This window comes from Plecotus auritus (assembly GCF_963455305.1).
Source record: "Plecotus auritus genome assembly, chromosome: 8".
Classification (NCBI taxonomy): Eukaryota; Metazoa; Chordata; class Mammalia; order Chiroptera; family Vespertilionidae; genus Plecotus; species Plecotus auritus.
In genome coordinates this window covers 168,105,810-168,128,231 of record NC_137782.1, presented here as the reverse complement: position 1 = coordinate 168,128,231, position 22,422 = coordinate 168,105,810, and the positions used below count along the sequence as shown (strand labels likewise).

Sequence of the window (22,422 nt, the reverse complement as noted above, 5' to 3'; positions counted from 1 at the left end):
GGCAAGTTTATACTGTGGTAACTAATGTCCCCAAAATCTCAGGGTCTTACCACAATAAAGATGTATTTCTTGTTCTGTTACATGTCCTTTGTAGGTTGGCTGCAACTTTTCTCTACATGGTCATTCTGGCACCCAGACTTGAGGGGTGCTGGTCCCAATCTGGGGTACAATGATCATGTGACGAAGACAGGAAAGATGGCAGAACAAGAGGACGGATCCTTATGCTTTTGCAACGAAGTGGCTTACATCAATTCCACACAAGTCACACAGCCAAGCCATAAACTCAAAATGGATAAGACTTAAATGTACCGTAAGGCACAAAACCATGAAAACCCTAGAAGACATAGGCAGTAAAATCTCAGCCATCTCTCATAGTAATATTTTTGCCAATACATCTCCTAGGGTAAGGGAAACAAAGGAAATAAACAAATGGGATTACATCAAACTAAAAAGCTTTTGTACAGCAAAAGAAACCATCAACAAAATGAAAAGGGAACCCACTGCATGGGAGAACATATTTGCCAGGGATACATCTGATCAGGGGTTAATTCCCAAAATATATAAAGAACTTATACAACTCAACACCAGGAAAACAGACAATCCAATTTTAAAAATGGGCAAAGGACCTCAATGAACACTTCTCATAAAAGGACATACAGTGGCCAATAGACATGACACAATGCTCAACATCACTAATCATCAGAGAGATGCAAATTGAAACTACAATGAGATATCACCTCACACCAGTCAGAATGGTTATTATCCATAAACCAACAAACAAGTACTGGTTTGGTGACAGCCAGAGGGAAAAGGGAATGGGGTGAGGGCGTGTGGGTGAGAGTGGGCAAAGGGGTTGGGGGAGTGGGGATGGAGTTTGCTTGGGATGTTGGGCCCATGACGCAGTGAGCAGATGATGTTTTATTGAGTTGTATACTTGAAACCTGTATGGTTTTGCAAACCAATGTCACTCCAACAAATTCAATTTAAAAATATGTAAAATATATATGTCTATAAGCTAGATGAGCACGTCACCACAGCTGCATTCTTAGCAAGATGCAAAACGGAATATTTTCAGGAGAGAACTTCAGCTGTGGCGCCCATAAGCTGCAGTTTGCTTCTGCTTTCTCTTTGGTTCCCCTCTGGAGGTCAAATGATGCATTTCAACATGAACTGCTCTTGATGAACTCATTACCCAACTAAATGATCTCAACATAAAAGCAGAGCTTGCCACACTACCCGCATAATTTTTCTATCAAACCATTTATGTTAATTTATGACCTAAATTAACGTAATATGTATCTCTATAACGTTAAATAATACTTCAGAGTCACTGGATTAAAAAAATGCTTTATAATAAAAAAAATCTAGCATTATAGTCTCAAAGTATCAAAATCCATGGCAGTCTGAGCTTATTATAATGAAAAATATTGGGCTTTATCAAAAAAAGGGTAATATAGACTTCTTAAAAATGACAACGGTAAATTTTAAGAAATTTATTAAAGCATCTTATCACAAAATGGAAACATACAAATTAGAAACATGCAACCGTCATTTCCACAGTCAAGTTAAAACGTCATACATTTTTTCCTGTTTTCACAGCTGAAAACCAGATCTTATACCTAACTCACTCACCATGAATATTTTATTCATTCCTCCTGAAAGTATCCAGGGCAGCAAATAACCAAAACGCAAACTATTATATAAAGGAAATGCAAAGTTAAAAAAGAAAATGTGTAGAGAGCACCCCTCCCCACCCCCCAATTAAAGGCAAACAATGGCACTTTGCTCTTGCTTAACTAGATTGTCTTCAAAAACTACTAAAATGTAATAGACTTAACAAAACAAAAAACTGACTTCTAACAGATGTCCCAAAAGCTTGTTAGTGTTTGAAAATAAATGCTTACACAAAGGAAAATGTAGTTCATATCAAACAAGTTTAAGAGCCCTGTATTGCAGCATTCTGTAAAATAAACACGACAAAAAGCTGGTATAGGGTTTATTGACAAAGGCGGGAGTCTTCAGGCGGGTATGTAAGGAGGCGGTGGTTCTTTTTCAGGCATCTTCACTGCCATTTCATAGGTTGGCAAAACGTACTAGAGAGAGAAAAAAGTTGTATCAGACTTAATTGTCCTTTAAAATCCTACTTGGAATAATTCAGCTTTCAGATTTTATGTCCTAAAAAGGGACACACAAACCCACAGAGAAGAGCTGAAGAAACGAAGCAGGCACTAAGAGGAGAGATGACTAGTAACCTGGACCTTTACATGCAGATGAGACATCTGATCCCGAATGCTAGAGAGGGATGAAGGGAGGAGGGAGAGGAGAGAGGGAAGGAGGGTGGAGGGATGGAAGGAATGGCAGAATTTTGCTTCTGAACTAACCCTGGGGGGCTACCAAACACCTGGACAGGAAGCATGTGCCCCTGCTCTTCCCACCCTTCCCATGTGACTGATCAAGTAGTAACTACACCTCAGGTAGTTTCGGGTCTAGATTAAGGGACCCAGTGGACCATGCTAAAGGAAGCCTCCAATGAAATGCTGCATCCTGGAATTTCATCATCATCTACAGTCAAAGGATCGGGTACCTATTTCTTCTGGGGTAAAGGGCACATCTATGCAGGAGAGCAGCATTCTAACCTACTGACTCCAAGTGTGACAGGCTGGCCCTACACGGGCCACAGAGATTCTACATGTTGAAAACCTGGAAAGAGTAGCGTAGCAACTAGAGGGCCGCACGAGGTGAGCATCCCCAAAAGACTCGTGGAGCCCATTCAGCTATCTCCCCACAGGAAGTCAGCTTCTCCTTTGGATCGTATGCATGTTTTGTGAAAGCAACACAACTGATGGTCCCTCCATCCTCAAGAGTTCCAGAACCCACAAGCCTGGCATGGGTCACACTGCTGTTTCCTGCCTACTCGCCCCACAAAATGCAATACTCTTAGGAAGCACTGATGAATCCAACTTAACAGCCAAACTGAGTAAGACTGAAGTGCAGGCTGTCTCTCGCCCATGTCCCCAGGATTCCAACTGGGAAATGCTCAATCTTGTGAATTTAAGCTATTCGTGCCCTAGAGCACAGTCATGGCATTGAAGAGAAAGTCAAGACCCAGGTTCTTGAGAATAATCAATAATGGCCAGTGAGGTCTCAATATATTAGAAGGTCATTCACCTGTGGAGGTGCTTCAAAGGCAGGGTACACAGCAATCTCTGGTGTGTTTCTGTTGTTGATGTATTTATAGCAGTTCCAAACACAGTTGATTAGATAAGCCTAAATGAATAAAAATAAAATTTACATATGCTAGACTCAACAGACTGCCTGTTCTAAAACTAAGGGGACTTCTAATGCTTTCCCCACCGTTCTCCATGGAGAAGGAAACGGACACCCACAGGCCAGGCCCTAGCTCCACTTGCTCTCACTTACGTCACAAGTTTCATTATCACCACTTTACAGAAAAACCAGATTTGGGGTATCAGGTCTGATAACCATTGTGCTGCAGAAGGAATTCTGTTTCTGAACCTCGGGAATTTTAACCATTTTCAATCCAAATCATGAACCACTTCTAAAAACAGGACAATCCTTAATAAGGATCCTGGCATTCCCAACCATTCTCTGGAAACAAGAGGGAGGACATTCCCTGAAAGCTCTCTCTACTGCTGTCTCAAAATGAACAGTCACCTACTGTGAACTGCAGGGAGATAAGGCAACAGGAGGTTTAGATGGACAGTGTCACAGTCTAACTGGCCCCCAAATATTCAGTCAGCAACTCACCTTAAAGATGATGAATAAGACAAAGAACGCAAGAACAATGAACAGGAGGCAGCTGGAGTCCAATGCCAGGAGGTCATCTTTATAGGGAAAATCAGGCTATTAAAAAAAAAAAAAAAGGAGGGATGAAGAGGCAGAGCAGAGAGGAATTCTAGGGCAGTGAAACTATTCTGATCAATACTGTGATGAACACATGTCATTATACATGTGCCCAAATCTGTGTGGAATGTACACCAAAAATGAACCCTAATGAAAACCATGGATTTTAGGCAATAATGATGTGTCAATGCAGGTTCACAACTGTAACAAATCAATCACTGTGGTTTGGGATGTGGGTAGTAAGAGAGGTTATGGGGGCGGAAGTAGGGAATATGTGGGAAACTCTCTGTACTTTCTGTTCAATTTTGCTGTGAACCTGAAACTGCTCTAAGAAATAAAGTCTATTAAGCATACACATGCTTATAATTCAGCCACAGCACCTGCACTCAGTGACAACCTACAGAGCATGGCACAAATACAAGCAAAAGGCACCAAGTCCGAACTGATATTCCAATAAAAACTTACAAACAGAATTTAACTCAAGTACTTTAAAGCCTCATCATTAAGGCATGTGACTGATCACTTAAAATACATTTGTTTGAATATTCAGAAGAGTCCTAAGAGTCTAAATTGAGCTCACTTTCTTTCTTTTCAAAATCATTAAATCAAGAAGCGCTGATATTTATCTGAAGTCCATGGGCCATTTGGTTCCACCTGGGAAAATAATTCACCTAAAAGCCAATCGTCAGTCCCCGCTCATTGGGAGGGGCAAAGGAAGGCATGCCCTGGTTATAAAGCCGGGGGATTGCAGGATCTGCTGCAGGCATACCACGTTCTACTGAGAAGGACCGACTATATGCATTCAAATATTTAGTCTGCATTTACTGTGTGCGAGACAATGCGCTAGGACTAGGTTCAAGGAGAGGGGCATTACAAAAGAATCATTCAGGATGTACAAGGTGGCCAACAGACAAAGTCCCTTCCAGCCTGAGAGACCAAGTGAACAAAACAGGGAGAAACCAGAGAGGTCTGTAAAAGGAGCAGTAAACATTTCATTTCCATGGGTTTCTATAGAGCTCATTTAATCGTTTTAAACCACGTTTTTCAATGGAACTGTCAACTCAAATAATCTCACGTTTTCATAAAAAAGTAGCACAAAGAAATCCCAAAGGACCAAAAAGAAAGAAAAATCCACACAAGAACCCCAAACTAAGTGTCCTTGGGACAAAACAATTCAAGCTTTCTTCACCTGTAAATAGAAAGGACAAACACATAATGGAGCCAGCTCATGGCAGAAATGCTATGACTTTATTCAGAAGGCTTGCAATTTTCAGCCAGCGATGACCTAAGCAGAGAGAACTGTGTTTAGGAAGCTGCTGACCAGGCCAACAGGCCCTGTGCCCGGCCACTTCTCTCCAGCCTCACCACATTCCTACCTTCCATTCCTCTTGTGGCCACTCACCAGTCCTCTTCCAGTCCCCGGCCATCGCCCATGCTCCTTCCTGCTTCGAGGTGTCAGTTTTACCTGGATCATTCTCTTTTGCACTTTCCCTATCTTAATTCCTACCTAGAATTAAATCTCGCTTCCCAGCTCAGGTCTGATACCTGTGTGATAGCCACTCACACAGCAGCCTCCACCTTCCCTTCACAGCTTTTACCACAATTTTAATTCAGTGACTGTCAATCTTCCAATTCCTTCACTAGAAAGTTCTACTGATATAGCCCTAGGATCCGGCAGTGCCTTACACATAAGAAGCAACCAACAAATGTTTCTTAGAATGAATGATAAATTTGGTGGTACACAAAATGGATTCGGCAGAAAGTCTGAAAGTGGGGTGAAAATTCTTGAAAGGCAGAATTTTTTAAGTGAATTTTCATCTATCTGGGCCCCACTCCTCCTTCTAGACCAGTGGTTCTCAACCTTTCTGATGCCGCGACCCTTTAATACAGTTCCTCGTGTTGTGGTGACCCCCAGCCATAAAATTATTTTCGTTGCTACTTCATAACTGCAATTTTGCTACTGTTAATGAATCGTAATGTAAATATCTGTGTTTTCCGATGGTCTTAGGCTCTACAGCAGCGGTTCTCAACCTTTCTAATGTCGCGACCCACAGGTTGAGAACCGCTAGCAGGGTCGCCTAAGACCATCGGAAATCACAGATATTTACATTACGATTCATTAACAGTAGCAAAATTAGTTATGAAGTAGCAACGAAAATAATTTTATGGTTGGGGGTCACCACAACACGAGGAACTGTATTAAAGGGTCGCGGCATTAGAAAGTTGAGAACCACTGGTCTAGACCTTACTTTGGTCTAGAGTGTTCGCTGCCCCTCTGTCATACAGCACTTAAGCTCCGCATTTACCACCGTCCTGTGACAGCTCTAGTTCATTATCACAGATAACATCTTCATGTCCTGACTCCTCAATGGTTTGCTCCGTGAAGGGGAAGTTATCTTTTTTCTTTGGTGGGGGGTGGTTCTTTATATCTACATCATTCACCAACAGTTCGCCTATCACAGAATAAGCAAACAGTAGGCACTCAAATATTTGCTATGAAGGCCTGCAAAAATAAAAAGCTAATACTTTAATGAGTGCCAAGTACAGTCGAATTATTATACTTTTAGTTTATTCAAAACAAAAGTTGAACTATTCCTCAAATTCCATAATAACCATTTTTAGGGACTTCTAATATTGACTATCCAAATGGTATGGTAAGAAGATAATTCTATTTTCATCTTACTGGTTTTCAACATGGTAGTTAAGAGTAGTGATATTATTTTAGAACACCTTAAAAAAAATAAATAGGGTCGGTTAAAATAAAAATAGTGCCTAAAAAGCTAGGAATTTAAATTTAAATATTTTACTTAAAATGGAAAAAAATAAATTTAATTAGCATACACACTTACTAATTGATCCAGATATTCTTTGATTCTTGGCAAGTAAGTGAGAGAACTGATAGCAACCAGGCAACTGAGGACGAAGTCAAAAAGCCGGTAACAGAAGAATGGAATAAGCCAACCCACTTGATACTGAAGAAAAAAAATAACAACCACATCACATAAATGGAAGTACTAAGTACCGTTCAGTAAAAAGCAAAGTCCGAAAGTTGAAAACATAGGATACTTACAGAAATTGCTCCATATACCAGCATTGAACTGATTATAAACATAAGAACAGAGACGGCAAAAAGAACACAGGCATTATCTAAGAAAACAAAAACCAAAATCTAATTAAGCGACTTACACAAAAAGAACAAAACTCTTCATAACAAAATAACACTTTAAAGCTAGCTTACAAACATCAAAGTATTTTCAAGATTGGCTATGAAAAAGATCTAAGAGGGTAAAAAAATTCAAGAGGGTTAAAAAAAAAATCTTCCTCAGCTTTAAGTAATGAAGCTTAAGCAATTAGTCCCTTTGTTTTCTTGTTTGTTAAACTGCTACAACTCACTAATACTTATTAAGGATTAGAGACCCAGTGCACGAATTCATACACAGTGGGGTCCTCTGGCCTGGCCTGTGGGATTGGGCCAAAACCGGCTCTCTGACATCCCCCGAGGGGTCCCAGATTGTGAGAGGTCACAGGCCAGGCCAAGAGACCCCACCGGTGCACAATCAGGACACAGGAGGTTGGCCAGCCAGGGAGGGACCACGGGAGAGCTCCAGGGCCTGTCCAGCCCGACTCGCTCAGTCCCAACTGGCCAAATCCCAGCAGCAAGCTAACCTACCAGTCGAAGCATCTGCCCTCTGGTGGTCAGTGCACATCACAGCGACTGGTCAACCAGTCTACTGCCCCCTGGTGGTCAGTGCATGTCATAGCGAGCGGTTAAGCGACCTTAGCATATCATTAGCATATTACGCTTTGGTTGAACGGACGACCACTTAGCATATTAGGCTTTTATTATATAGGATAGGATGGCACAATGGTTGGCAAACCACAGCTCGCAAGCCACATGCAGCTCTTTGGCCCTTTGAGTGTGGCTCTTCCACAAAATACCACGGCCTGGGCGGGTCTATTTTGAAGAAGTGGTGCTAGAAGAAGTTTAAATTTAAAAAATTTGGCTCTCAAAAGAAATTTCAATTGTTGTACTGTTAATATTTGGCTCTGTTGACTAATGAGTTTGTCAACCAGGGGGATGTCACATGAACCAGGTACCCTGCTAGGGAGACAGATCTCTGGCCAGAGTCTAAGAGGCTAAGATGTGCAAGGAGAGAATTATAATCCAAAGTGGCAAGTGCTACAATAGAAGCAGAAACAGTCAGCTTTGCCTGGAGAATCAGGAAAAAAATATAAAAGAAATAACATAAGTTGGGTTTTGTGATTTGAGCAGGGTTTAACTGAAGGGAAAGGCTGGTATTTCCTTAAGAGACATGTGTATTACACACAGAATGCTACAGATGCCCCTTGTGCCTTAGGTAAAATACATGATCTGAAATTAAAGGTTATCCTTAACTGCTCTCCTCTTCCCCACCCCAATACTCAAGCTCATTGCTCCGCATCCTTCAGCTGGCACCTCTGCTACATTCAGGTCTGTTTTCTTTGTTTCTCAACTTCCTCATTGTTCCAAAGAAACACAGATACCACATGACCAAGAACTATGTATTTTTCTATTCTCTCAACAGCAAGGGCTTTTGTAGAATTATAACTAAGAAAAACTGATAATGAATACATCTGATTCTCTGGAGAGTTACAATACTCATGCAACATACAATAAACTTGTGACTTCACACCTGGAGCTCTGACCAAGGCTGGGAGCCGGTTGTACAGACATACAAGAATCTCAATAACCCTAAATCTTTTTCTACATCTCACCTTTAAGAGAAACAACATGACCAGGGAAGAGGCTGACATGAGGAGGTTCAGTAACATTTTATAACCTAAAGTAAAATTTTATAAATACCGTAAGTGGTCATTAGAGCTAACATTTATTTAGTGTTGTATCTTGGTTTTTAAATAAAAACAGACAACTCAAAAACAAAAAAACAAATGCCAGAAGGAATGTTTCTAATATGTTCTTGGTATTTTTTCTATCACATTTGCAAAAAAATTAAAGGATTATACTATACTTTGAAAAGACACTCAGGAGACCCTTTTTTAAAAAGCACCTTAGATACAAAGTGTGAAAAGTTATTAGAGTTTTCATAAACATATGACGGATGCCCACAAAACACTACCTGGCTCCTGGAAACGGAAGTTAGCCCTGAGGACAATGAATCATTTAAATTCACAACCAAATTTTTTTAAAAAACAACTTCATAAATGGATTAGAGCAGGTCATAAACGTAACAAAGCACACAACTTTATAATAAAAGCTAATCATTTTAAAAATGATCATCCAGATCCTGTAATACAACATATAACATATACAGTGAACTGGGAACATTCTTTTGAAGCGAAATTTTTTTTTTAAATCAACATAAATTATTTGCACTGAGAAGTCTGAGGCATAATTTCCTGCTCAAATATTAAATTTCTAACATAATTTATAATAATGTAAAACTACAACTTTTCTGCACCTGAACCGTAGAGAAGATAAATGAAAATACTGCTATCAGGAGATGCATAGGTTTAAAAAGGTAATATCTATGAATGTCCTAAGGTTCCTCTATTTTTAACTCTAATGGCAAGTCTTGTTTCATCCAAACAGAAATATATTTAGAATAGTGACCCTAAGTAAAAGATATCACCAAATATTCAAATAATTTGTATTTTATATTTACTGTAAGTCGTTTTGTTCCTTGAGCAAATCTCCCATCCTCTGCTACACTAGTCAGCTGACCCTCAAAGGTTCAGTTTTTTTGTAATTCCTTCTTTCCCTCTGATCTCCACAACACCAAAACAGGAGTCAAAGTATGAAATACCATTTCTAGCCATTACATTATCTGGCTAGAAATGGTCAATTATACTAGTAATAATCCTCACTGAGTATCTTTGAAAAGCCCACAAAACACTTTTCTGCCTCAGCAGGTTGAATAACTTAAACAGAATTTAATTCTTTTCGAAATAACGTGTGTGTGTGTGTGTGTGTGTGTGTGTGTGTGTGTGTGTAATTAGCAGGAGATATTTTCACCTAAAAACATACCTGTCATTCTCTCAGATGAATAGTAATTGCCAATGACTTCATACTGAATGTTGACAGATGGCATTGAGTTTGGATGAGTTACCTCCACAGTCAGCAAAATTGCCATCAACAGGTTAACCACCTATGGAAGATAATTTTATCAATTATATTAGAGGCCCGGAACATGAAATTCTGGCACTGGGGGGGCGGTGGTGGTGGTGTCCCTCAGCCCGGCCTGCACCCTCTCGCAATCTGGGACCCTCAGGGGTTGTAGCAGAGCAGCAGGCAGCCAGGGAGGAGCCAGAACCGGGGCCACTTGCGCTCATCCCAGCCCTCTGCGCCTGCTACCCCCGCTCAGTAATGCTGCCCCGGAGTTGGGAGAGGTTCCCGCTGCCACAGCTGCGCTCCCCAGCCATGAACCCAGCTTCTGGCTGAGCGGCACTCCCCTGTGGGAGTGCACTGACCACCAGGGGGCAGCTCCTGCATTGAGTGTCTGCCCCCTGGTGGTCAGTGTGCATCATACCAACCGGTCAACGGTTGTTCTATCATTACAGTCGCTTAGGCTTTAATATAGGTAGATTATTAACCAGGCAGCAGTTTGCAGCACAATCTTTAAATGTCTTCCCATATCTAAAATTGTTCTACTTGAAGTAAGAAAGACATGTAATTGGAGACTACCTGTGAGATAAAATAATACGCAATACCACGATAAGAATATTTTTAAAATAAATATATGATAACGTTAAAGTATAAACTTATCTGTTTCCAAGAAAAGATGACTGATTTGATTCAATACAACAGACTAAAACAGGGCAACAATTAAACATAAGGGACTATTACAAATCATTCGAGTCACATCTTTAGATGTCTGGTATTGAAGAAGCTAGTTCATCCAATATACTTATCCATCAGATAATGTAACAGCCATCGGGCAAACATATAATGAGCTATCAGAAAAGCTTGAAACCCCTCCACAATATTTCCTACCCAGTGATAGAGAACTATTTCCTCTTGACTAAATACTTTAAAGACTTTCCAAGATTTTGACTACGTCACTTCACATACTAGTCTTAATTCTACCCTTTGAGATAATCTGCTCCCCCTTCTGAGTAAGTGCTCCTCTAACACCTACGGACAACTGACATGTGCCTCCAAAGAAGTCTTTTCCAGAGCAAACCCTCAGGTTCTTAAACTGCTTCTCTTACGAGCATCCTGCCCGCTACGTCACGAAGTCCCCTTGGCTCTCCTCTACACACATGCCCCAGTTCACTGGACACACTGTTTGTGAGCGAAGATGGGTCCGGAGAGAACACAGCTAACCAATTTCAGTTAATGCAGCCTGAAACTGCACCAGCCTCCTAAGTGTTCTCAATGTTGTATGAGAGTAACTCCCCAAAACCCCTGATTCTTTTCCACACTTGATCCCACTAGGCTGCCATCTGAACCTGTACAATTGCGTTCAGAGGCCCAAGCATAAGCCCTCATACATTTACAATCAAATTTTATCTTATACTCTTGCCTGTTAGGACTTTTCTCAATCTAGATTCTGATACCATATGGATTTCCTCTCTCTCTGCATCCTGCATTTGAAAATATAATCAGCATGTAATCAGTATTTCCATTGGTGAAGCCGGCTGCCAGAGACTGTCCTCTTCCCATTAATCAATAATGTTTCAGTAAAATTCTTTATCTGACCCAGAGGAACATCTTGATCTTGAGACCTTGTCAAACATCTTGCTGAAATCCCTTCGTAATTATCTGATACATTTTCCGGGGTGGCATGGGAGGGTTGTAACTCCATTTAAAAAGGAAATATTCATGCCTCTAGTTTTGAGTCCCTGCCGTATCCCAGGAGGCACCACGCCATTTAAATGCTCAAACTGGTACTAATGATTTCATAGAAAAAAATTGCACCTAGAATTGGAGTCAGGCTTTCCTATCTCGAGTTCACAGAATCTGTCCTTCTCCCCTTTTGAAAATCTGAACAGTTGATACTTTCAAGGAATGTTTGAGCCTTATCATCAGAAATGTTTGCTGTTGATAATTCCCACCTGAGGTCTGTTGATTTGTAGACAGAGTGGAAGGGAGGGTGAGAGACAGACAGATGTTGGGGAGCACACAAGACTTGGTTGGAAAGTTTGTAAGGAGGACATCTGATAAAAGTGTGCGGAAGGCCGCGCCTGCCCTGTTAATCAGAATTCCGACTTAGGGAAGTGTCAAAGGCGGAACCCTGATTATTCCCTGACCTTTCCAAACAAATCTGTGCATGTGCAGACCCCCGGGTGTTTACCGGAATCCTTAATCTTTTTTTTTTATAATTTTTTTTATTGTCTAAAGCAGGGGTGGGCAAACTTTTTGACTCGAGGGCCACAATGGGTTCTTAAACTGGACCGGAGGGCCGGAACAAAAGCATGGATGGAGTGTTTGTGTGAACTAATATAAATTCAAAGTAAAGGAGCGGAGGGGAGAGCAAGAGAACCGGATAGAACAGCCAGATCCGGCCCGCGGGCCATAATTTGCCCACGGCTGGTCTAAAGTTTTACATATGTCTCCTCTTTCCCCAATTGACACCCCCCTCCCCAAACCATTCCCACCCCGGGCAAGCCCCCACTGCCCCAGTGTCTGTGTCCATTGGTTATGCTAATATGCATGCATACAAGTCCTTTGGTTACTCTCTAGCCCCCCTCCCCTGCCATTTGTCTCTAGATCTATTCTTGTTCATCAAATTATGTTGATCATTATATCCCACACTAGAGGCCCAGTGCACGAAATTCATGCATTGGGGGGGGGGGGTGTCCCTCAGCCCAGCCTGCACCCTCGTCCAATCTGGGACCCCTCGAGGGATGTCCGACTGCCCGCTTAGTGAAATAAACGGGCAGTCAGACATCCTCACAATCCAGGACTGCTGGCTCCCAGCTGCTCGCCTGCCTGTCTTCCTGATTGCCCCTAACCACCTCTGCCTGCCAGCCTGATGGATGCCTAACTGCTCCCCTGCCAGCCTGTTTGCCCCTAACTGCCCTCCCCTGCAGACCTGGTCACCCCTAACTGCCCTCCCCTGCAGGCCTGGTCCCCCCAACTGCCCTCCCCTGCAGGCCTGGTCCCCCCAACTGCCCTCCCCTGCAGGCCTGGTCCCCCCAACTGCCCTCCCCTGCAGGCCTGGTCCCCCCCAACTGCTCTCCCCTGCAGGCCTGGTTCCCCCCAACTGCTCTCCCCTGCAGGCCTGGGTCCCCCCCAACTGCCCTTCCCTGCAGGCCCGGTCGCCCCCAACTTCCCTCCTCTGCCAGCCTGGTCACCCCTAACTGCCCTCCCTTGCAGGCCATCTTGTGGCAGCCATCTTGTGTCCACATGGGGGCAGCCATCTTGTGTGTTGGAGTGACAGTCAATTTGCATATTACTCTTTTATTAGATAGGATATGAGTGAGATCATGTGATATTTATCTTTCTCCGACTGGCTTATTTCGCTTAGCATAATGCTCTCCAGTTCCATCCATGTTGTTGCAAATGGTAAAAGTTCCTTCTTTTTTACAGCAGCATAATATTCCATTGTATAGATGTACCAGTTTTTTAATCCACTCATCTGCTGATGGGCACTTAGGCTGTTCCCAAATCTTAGCTATTGTAAATAGTGCTATGAACATAGAGGTGCATATATCCTTTCTGATTGGTATGTCTAGTTTCTTGGGATATATTCCTAGAAGTGGGATTACTGGGTCAAATGGGAGTTCCATTTTTAACTTTTTGAGGAAAGTCCATACTGTCTTCCACAGTGGTGCACCAGTCTGCATCCCCACCAGCAGTGCAGGAGGGTGGAATCCTTAATCTTAATCCCTGGATGCCCTTCCGTAGAGGACAATGTAAACACATTGTATCTAAAGATAAAAATTCCAATAAAGGCTAATGAGGCAGGCAATCGAGGAGGCCTGGCTCCTTCAGCGGGCCATCCCTTAGCCCCCTCCCCCACAGTGAAACTATGTCTGAGTAATCTGTTCATCCTTCATTCAGGAGCTGCTGGTCAGCCCCGGCAGAGAGAAACATCGATGTGAGAGAGACACATCAATTGGTTGCCTCCCGCACACACCCTGACCACGGCTAGGGGTCCAACCTGAAACCAAGGTACGTGCCCTTGACCTGAATGGAACCTGTGACCATTCTGAGGCTCCAATCACTGAGCCAAACCAAACCAACTAGGACTATCATCAGAATTTTAAACAAACTGTGTTATGTAGCTTTCCTGTCCACCCTGAATGATAAATAACAGTTTTATCAGCACTTAAATTTCCCTAGAGGTGTTTATCACTCATTACACATTCTCTAAGACAGCAGCCCAAGTCTTTATCTTTAAGATAAGGCTAGGACAGTGGTCGGCAAACTCATTAGTCAACAGAGCGGCAAACCGTGGCTCGTGAGCCGCAGTTTGCTGACCACTGGGCTAGGAGATCTAAACAGTGTCACAGTATCAAATACACAATCCACTAGTATTTTCTGAAAATATACTATATGCCAAGTATTCTGATGTAAATCACTTCAATTCACTTAAGTGAAGTAAATATTATTAAAGTCCACTTGCAAATGAGGAAACTGAGGTTCAAAAAAGCAAAATAATTTGTGTAAGTTCACTGAGCTGACAGAGGATGGAGCTAGAATACAAATCTGGCTCTTTTTAAGACAGCCTGCTTCTTAGCACTAAAACAAATGATTACCTAAGGCAGTGGTCGGCAAACTGTGGCTCGTGAGCCGCGGTTTGCCGCTCTGTTGACTAATGAGTTTGCCGACCACTGACCTAAGGCTATAAAATATTTATACTTTACTCTCCAAATAAATGCTCAGTAACATGCCTTTTTCCTTGCACTGCTCAAAGGCAAGGTACTTTATCCTTCAACTCGGGGGAGGCCTTACAAGGGAAATCCTATTAGCAAGATGGCTCCCAGCTGAAGGCTGACTTTTCCATAGTCCATTTTCATTGCCATGGGTGTTCCCAGTGCACATGGTATAAACATATGAGTTAGTATGATTAGATGCATTAACTATGGAATAATCAGATACATCTATTAAAAGTTATATATTCTGTTTAAAAAAGCTTAGAATCAATTCAGTCAACTCTTTGCTAAACACAATATACTCATAGCTAAAAAGCTCTGCATAGAAAACCATTCTTATGTCAAGAAAAACATGCAAACTCAATTATTAACGAAGGACATGACACATCCAATATATTTAGAAGTTTAATTTTTCCCTTTTTAAATCTGTTTTATCCCATATAGAATTTATTAAAATGTCTTTTCTTACCCTGGCTGGCATGGCTCTCACACAAAAGGGTCTCTGGTTCGATTTCCGCTCAAGGACATGTACCTGAGTTACAGGTTCAATTCCCCATCCTGGTTCAAGTGAGTTCAGGAGGCAACCAATGGATGAGTCTCTCTCACATCAATGTTTCTCTCTCTCTCTCTCTCTTTTTCCTCTCTGTCTCTACCCCGCATTCCTCCCTTCCACTTTCTCTGAAAATCAATGGAAAAAATATGCTCAGGTGAGGATTAACAACAAAAAAAAGTCCTTTCTTCTCTTCCATGGATAAGTCACAATCATCCACTATATCTTCTTCTAGTATTGACACCTCAAATTTCATTTCAGTGTGAGTCATACCCCTGAATAATAAAACAAATCATGGGTCTAATCAAAAGGACCAAGAAATGGTAAAATAAATTTCAGTGCTACTTCATTAAAAACATACAATTTTTCAAATCTTCATTGAGTTAATTATACTCCATTATGTCACCATATTTCATTAGAACCCCAAGTCACATTTTAAACTACTAGCCTGGAAACCCATCCTTGTGGCCTTAAAAGATTCACCAATACACACCCATCCTGTGCTTAAATACAGGCAATTCACTTGATTTCAGTTGATTATTTCTAAGTTCCATGTAGCATTTTTCAAAAAATACATAAAACTGATTTTATAGTCTTGCGATAAAAAATTTCTCTGAAAATAGCAAATATGTACAATTCCAGAATCTTTATTCCCAATTCATTTTTCCCTTTATTATACTTAACAAAGAAAATTAACAAAAATGTAATTAAAATAATTCATTTCTAAATCTAGTATTATGGAGAGGTATAGAATGCAGCAACTATGCAAATACGTTAACACCATGAGCAACAGACAAACCACTCAATGTGGGAATGGTACTAAAAATTTAGTGGGTCAAAAAATTATCTTATTTTTAGAGAGAGAAAAAAATATATATAGATGAGAAATGCCCCCCACCGGGGACTGGGCCCAAAACCTGGGCATGTGCCCTGACCTGGAACCGAAATCAAGACTCCTTGGTACACAGGATGATGCCCAACCAACTGAGCCACCCTGGCCCAAGCGGTGTGCATTATATCTGAAAGCCTTTTTCACACGTTATATAAATAAACAAACAAGAACAACAAAACCCAGAAATATTAGATTTCACTTGTTACAAAGCAACAGCATCAGGCCATGGAAGCAGCCCTGTGCTTTCTCATTTCATTGCCTCATTCAGCCCAGAAGATTCTTTTGTGGACTGGTTTTTGTTTTTTAATTATTATTCTTGACTTTTTCCCACAGCATATTTTGCCACAACCCAATATCTGTGGAAACTATAATTAAAACCATGTGTTTGCTTCAAGGCATCCCAACAGGGCCTCATAGGCAAAGAAGGGGGGAATCCCCAGGGAGCTAAGTCAGCAAAGAACTGTCATCAGATAAAGATAAAAATTAACTATCTTTAACATTTAATTCGTGGAGGGATTAAGCAAAATCCAACCAACCAACCAACACACCTCATAGACAACAGTATGGCGACAACCAGAGGGAAAGGGGGTGGAGGGACGGTGGAGAGGGCAAAAGGGGGATAAACAGTAATAGAAGGAAACTTGGGGTGCTGAACCCACAATACAAGGTACAGAAGATGTGTTACAGAATTGTCCACCTAAAACCTTTATAATTATACTAATCAATGTCATCCCAATAAATTCAATAAAAACAAAACAGAAAAATTTAAAAAATTTATGCAGAATTTAAATGATAATAAATGTATATTATACGTTTTTGTTGTCTTTTACCCTTATGTGCAGTTACTAATGAGTTATTCCTCCTGTTTTTTGTAGGAGACAATTCATTTTAAAAATGTCTAGCCCTGGCTGGCATGGCTCAGTGGTTAGAGTGCACCAAAGGGTCTCGGGTTCGATTCCTGGTCAAGGGCACCTACCTTGGTTTCAGGTTTGAACCCCAGTACAATCAGGGTCCATGCAGGAGGCAACCAATCGATGTCTCTCTCTCACATTGATGTTTCTGTTTCTCTCTCTTCTCTCCTCTCTTCCCCTCACCCCTCTTCCACTCTCTCTAATAAAAAACAATGAAAAAATATCCTTGGGTGAGGATTAACAAAAAAGTAAATTTAAGAGATGTAGAAACGTTTCCAGGTGCACAATGAGAAAACCAGATCCCTCTGGCTGGGAAGCAAGGAAAGTTTCCACCAAAAAAAACATTTGAGCTAACCCTTAAAAAATTAACCAAATTGGCAAAATGTTAATGGTTGAAGCTGGGTGATTTTTATACTACTTCACTATTTTTGTACATTTGAAATTTTCCTTCATAAAGTTTTTTTAAGAGTTGGGGGAAGAAGACCATTTCAGGGAAAATAAATAGCACAGAACAATGTGTTTGAGGAAAGATAATAGCTTTGAAATAAAAACAAGCTATACTTATGTAAAAGAATCCAGCTGGGGTGAGGGCCAGAAAGGAATCCAGCTTGAGGAAACCTGCCTTTACTTCTCTCCCAGCTACCTCACTTTAAATTGGTTATGTTTGAGGCACTCATGAAAAATTAGCCACACATTAAGCAGACAATAGGGTTCACCCCATAGAAAGATGAATAATTTCAAAATAAATTCTGTTGTCAAATGAAAAAAAAAATAGCCATATATTAAATCTTTCCCAGACCTAAAATTATTTCAAATGGTCAAAATGCATTCTTGGCCCTAGCTGGTTTGGTTCAGTGGATAGAGCGTCCAGCTGCGGACTGAAGGGTCCCGGGTTCAATTCCGGTCAAGGGCACATTCCCGGGTTGTGGGCTCGATCCCCAGTAGGGGGCATGCAGGAGGCAGCCAATCAATGATTCTCATCACTGATGCTTCTCTCTTTCTTTCTTTCTCTCTCTCTCTCTCTCTCTCTCTCTCTCTCTCTCTCTCCCCCTTCCACTCTGAAATCAATAAAAATATTCTTTTAAAAAACAACAAAAAAATGCATTCTTATAGTACACCATTAACAACGACGGAGGACAGCTCCTGCAGCAGAAATTAATGCCCATTTTCAATCATTCAATAAATATTACATAGAAAATATACCACATAAGGAACTATTGTTTAAAATAATGTCTTCAAATTCTTTAATAAATGATAGAGAAAACAATTTCAGAAATGCCAGAATTTAAACTGGAGCTCATTCTGAAATTTCACATATTACTTAACCCAGCTTTAAGTCAGGCGTGCTTCATTCACGTCTAAAATGCCGAAGACTAACACTTCAAGCCTGTGCATGTAAGTGGCTCTGGCTCCTCCATATCCTATTGCACTATTTAGTGCCACACAATTAATACTTTAGTATATAGTATTACCGTCTCTTTACTCTAGACCAGTAGAAACAGTTGCTAGAAAGCAATGACACAGTATCAGATACAGTCACTGATACGGTGCCTGAGCCCAGGAGGTGGGAGGGCTGCATCTCTAGGTTCCAGCCCGTACAGAGGCCATCCATCTAAAGAATCATAAATAGTCACCCCCTGGAACAGAGGCGAATGTCACGGCAAGGTAGCTGGAGAGGGAAGTGACATCCCACCTCACTCATTTCCCTGTTTTTTCTCCGTCCTTAGCAAAGGAGCTTCTGGCAACAAAAATGCACTGTTAGGACAAATCCTTTGTTTAGAGGTATTTTATTACGCTTTTCTCTAACTGGTCTCGTTTTCTAAATGCTATATGCCTCCCCAACTAAAAGCCACACTTAAAAGTCACCAGCAAAACAGTAACGAAAACCAATAGCCTTTTCCAATCTTGAATCTGATTAGAATCGGTAACTTTTTCATCCCACCCCCCCTTATTAATGTACCCTGAGTTTCATTTTTGTGTATGTGCTCCAAAGTTCTTTGTAATACCATACAAATCTTGAGGGCAGACGCCATGTTCAAGCCAAGAAACACTTGAGGGAGCCTCTGTGTGGCAGGTAATACCAATAGAAAAGATCAATGACATACGGTCCCAGTGGCTTATTCTTTTTGCATGTCCACCAGACTTTTCCACCCTCGATGGTCAATAAATCTCTTAATTTAAGATTGATTTAACCAGTTAACTGCCACAGTATTTTGAATTTAATTAAAAAAGGTCCACCACTTGTGTCTATAGATGCTTATGGCATGCAAATGGTTAAGCAGCTTATAATATCCTATTAACCAGAAAAGTCGATGCAAAGTAAAAACAGCTAAGGCTAAAGCAGGGAAAGGGAGATATGTGAAATGTTTACACAACAAGTGCTTCCAGAAAAAAAGAGATTTAAACTCCTCATTCCCTATTTTGGGAGAATAAATGCATTTTGAGATGTGTTGTTTTAGCTCCCACTTTTCCCTGCTATTCCTTTCATTTTTATGAACTGAACCCATAGCATTTAAAAAAAAAAAAAAATCTGCCTTGGGCCCTGGCCGGGAAGCTCAGTAGGATAGAGCCATCGTCTGGATACACCAAGGTTGTGGGTTCGATCCCCGGTCAGGGGGTCAGGGCACATACAAGAATTAACCAATGAATGCATAAATAAGTGGGACAACAAATCGATGTTTCTCTCTCTCTCCCCCCCCCCCAGTCCTTCCCTCCCTCTCTCTGCCCCCACCTTCCTCTTTCTCTAAAAAATAAATAAAATTTTAATACGCCTTGGAAAGAAAAAAGGCCAATTACATTCAGATGGTTGAAATTGGGGTGGTGGTTATTTCTTCTTGAGAAGTTGGAAATCCTTTGTTCCGTGAAAGGAAAGGCACTGAGAAGAAAAAGGAAGATTGGGTTGGCAGGCAAAAGTACCCGACCACTGGACACTCATTCTCAGTTAAAGTAGGAGGGAAAGGTCATCTTCTAGGGATGAGGGAGGCAGGGTGAGTAAGAGGTCTGAGGACTCTGAAGATTTCAATGATCCTTTTAGGCAAGCAAAGGCAGAGTTCAAGGCAAACAAAAGAAAGTAAAGCCCCATACCCTTAGCAAATGGATTAGAAATAGGAAGAAAGTTAGAAATACATAGGCTCCTATTGCCATTAACTGATCGATGTCCGGTATGACCAATCAGTTAAAATACAGAAAGGAGCCTTTTCGGGGGAATGTGATAGAACTACACCACTAAATGTTTCTAATATAAAAGCACAGGAAGTATTTCTTAGAAACAAGCAAATGAGCCTACACATTCACGTTTTGTTGTTGTTTTTAGTGTTCCTAATGAAGCAAGGCTGTAAAAAAAAAAAAAAAAAAAAAACAGGGCAGTCGGGAATAATGTGTAGATCAGATGCGGGGGAGGAAGGGAGGGCAGGAAACACGATCTGCCTAGTGAAGATGATGCTCAGCTGGTGTTTGTCCAACAGTAATGACTTCAAGGCGCTGGGTAGGGAAGTAACGAGAACAGAGAAAGGCAAAAGGAATGTCTGTGATGAAGCTCTCCCCTCTTAAAACTTATCAGAAACAAAGCCACCACCTCTCCCCCCCTCCCATCCCCCCCACTCACACACACACACACACACACACACACACACAATCACAGACATCAGGGAAACTGGCCAAGTCCCCGATATGAGAAGTGTGTGTGTCAAAGCCTCTGTAAAGGCGTCACAACCCAAAACGACCTAAACGAGACACATCTGGAGAAGTCACAGGCAAATCAGCTTCAAGATGCGCGTATCCCGGCGATGATGTCAGAGTTCGCGCAAGTATTAGGAGTGAACCGTCAATCAACTTGGCCATGACACGTGATTGCACAGGTCTCCATCCAGGGGATCCCGGCGCCCGTGGCCAGGACAGAAGAGGCTCTCGAACATGTCTCTTAACTAGACGCAAGGCGCCTGCCTAGTGCTCGGGGAGGCGTGGGGGGGGGGGTAGCAGAGCTGCACCCCAAGCCGACTGAGTGCGGATCCCGACAAAGCGCGGCCTCCTGCCGAAATCACAAGCGCCTCCTAGCAAGGAGGCCCAGGAGCCCCCGATGGAGGCGCAAGCTGGATCTTTCCCCTTCCGTGCTACGCAGGCAAAACACCTCCTAGAAACCAGGCTGCATTTACTGAGACCCGCTCCTCGTTGTTTCGTTAGGGAGAAAAAAATTCCAGGGAACAGGGAGGGGGCCGGGGGGTGAGGGCGGCTTTCAGACCAAGGAAGTACAAAAAGAACTGAAACCTGGTAATTTCCAGAACTTCCCACCAAAACACAACACCCTCATTTCCCTCCTCCCCCTCTGCCCGCACCGCCTCCGCCCGGCCCAGCCCCGCTTCTCAAATCCCGGCCAAGGAACAACCTCCCCATCCCCACCCCCGCCGCTCGGATTCTTGGGCACGGTCCCCTCCCGCAAAGTTAGGGCGCCCGAAAAAGAAGCGCCCCTAGGCCTGCCGTTTTCAGTCCCACCCTTCCCAGTGAACACTCTCTTCCTTTCCCACTGGGATCCCCGGCCTCCCGCTCATGCGCATTCCTCCCACACCCCCAGGGCCCTAGCCTCCCACCCCGCCCGTCCTCACCATGTACCAGGTCCCCAGGATGATCGTCCCGGTGCGGACATGGCAACAGCCGCAGCACCGGGTGCTGTAGAACCGGTCGCTGCGGCTCCGCTTGAAAGTCATGGACACCATTGGGAATCTCGCGGGCCTCGTTCTTGGCCGGGACGCGGACAAAAGCTTTCCGCTCAACGGATGAACCCAGCTAGCTCTGTCCCTGTGTCCAAAACCAAACGACGCGTCTTCAAGCCCGCCCCCGGTCCGGGCCCCAGCCAGCGACTGCGCGCCTGCGCACTGAGGGCCGAGCACCGCCCTCGCGCGACCTCGGTCTACACCTTCTTTCCCCGCCTCCTCCTCACACGGGCCAATAGGAGAGCGGAAAGCTCGGTGGACTCGACCTCTGATTGGAACAACTTGGAAATTGACAAGACGTCACGCCCAAACAGAAGTACAACTCGCCTCAGCTCTTAAGGGAGGGGAAGGGCGGGCTGGCTGGCTCAGAGGCCTACGGTAGTTGGGGTTGGGTGTAGCCCGGTAGGTTACCATCTCCGAGACGAGAGCGGCAAGAGAAAAAGGCATTTAATAGGAAAAGGGAGAGACGGGATGGGTAGCTGGCAGGAAAGGTCGAAGGACTTTTCTGAGTGACGTCATTGCCACGTACTGCTTCGGAAGCGTCACGGGAGGGCGGCTGCTCACGTGACCTTTGCGCGCTGCCATTATTGGGCGGGCCGGGGCGGTGCCTGTGGATGGTGGGCGGGGCTAATCCCCGCGTTTGAGCCCTCCCCCTGATGGGCGGGGCAAAGACTTGGT

General features: G+C 42.8%; 1 protein-coding gene across 1 annotated transcript; it reads right to left on the bottom strand.

The window, feature by feature from the left end:
• Positions 1-1,478: 1,478 nt before the first annotated feature.
• LAPTM4A (lysosomal protein transmembrane 4 alpha) lies at positions 1,479-21,900 on the bottom strand. The gene is made up of 7 exons (XM_080686942.1): positions 21,637-21,900; positions 9,890-10,010; positions 6,935-7,011; positions 6,714-6,836; positions 3,769-3,864; positions 3,169-3,267; positions 1,479-2,093 (listed from the first exon to the last, which is right to left on the bottom strand). Exons 1-7 carry the CDS (start codon positions 21,745-21,747, stop codon positions 2,019-2,021), a joined length of 702 nt encoding a protein of 233 aa, XP_080543068.1. The 5' UTR covers positions 21,748-21,900; the 3' UTR covers positions 1,479-2,018.
• Positions 21,901-22,422: the final 522 nt, after the last annotated feature.

Bases quoted from the DNA above. Each gene is read 5' to 3' on its own strand.
- LAPTM4A (XM_080686942.1), bottom strand. From the start codon at position 21,747: ATGGTGTCCATGACTTTCAAGCGGAGCCGCAGCGACCGGTTCTACAGC. The intron at 6,837-6,934 runs GTAAGTATCCTA...TTTTTTCTTCAG, and splicing joins TGGTATATGGAGCAATTTCT to TATCAAGTGGGTTGGCTTAT. The intron at 2,094-3,168 runs GTGAATGACCTT...TTCTCTCTCTAG, and splicing joins CCTTTGAAGCACCTCCACAG to TACGTTTTGCCAACCTATGA.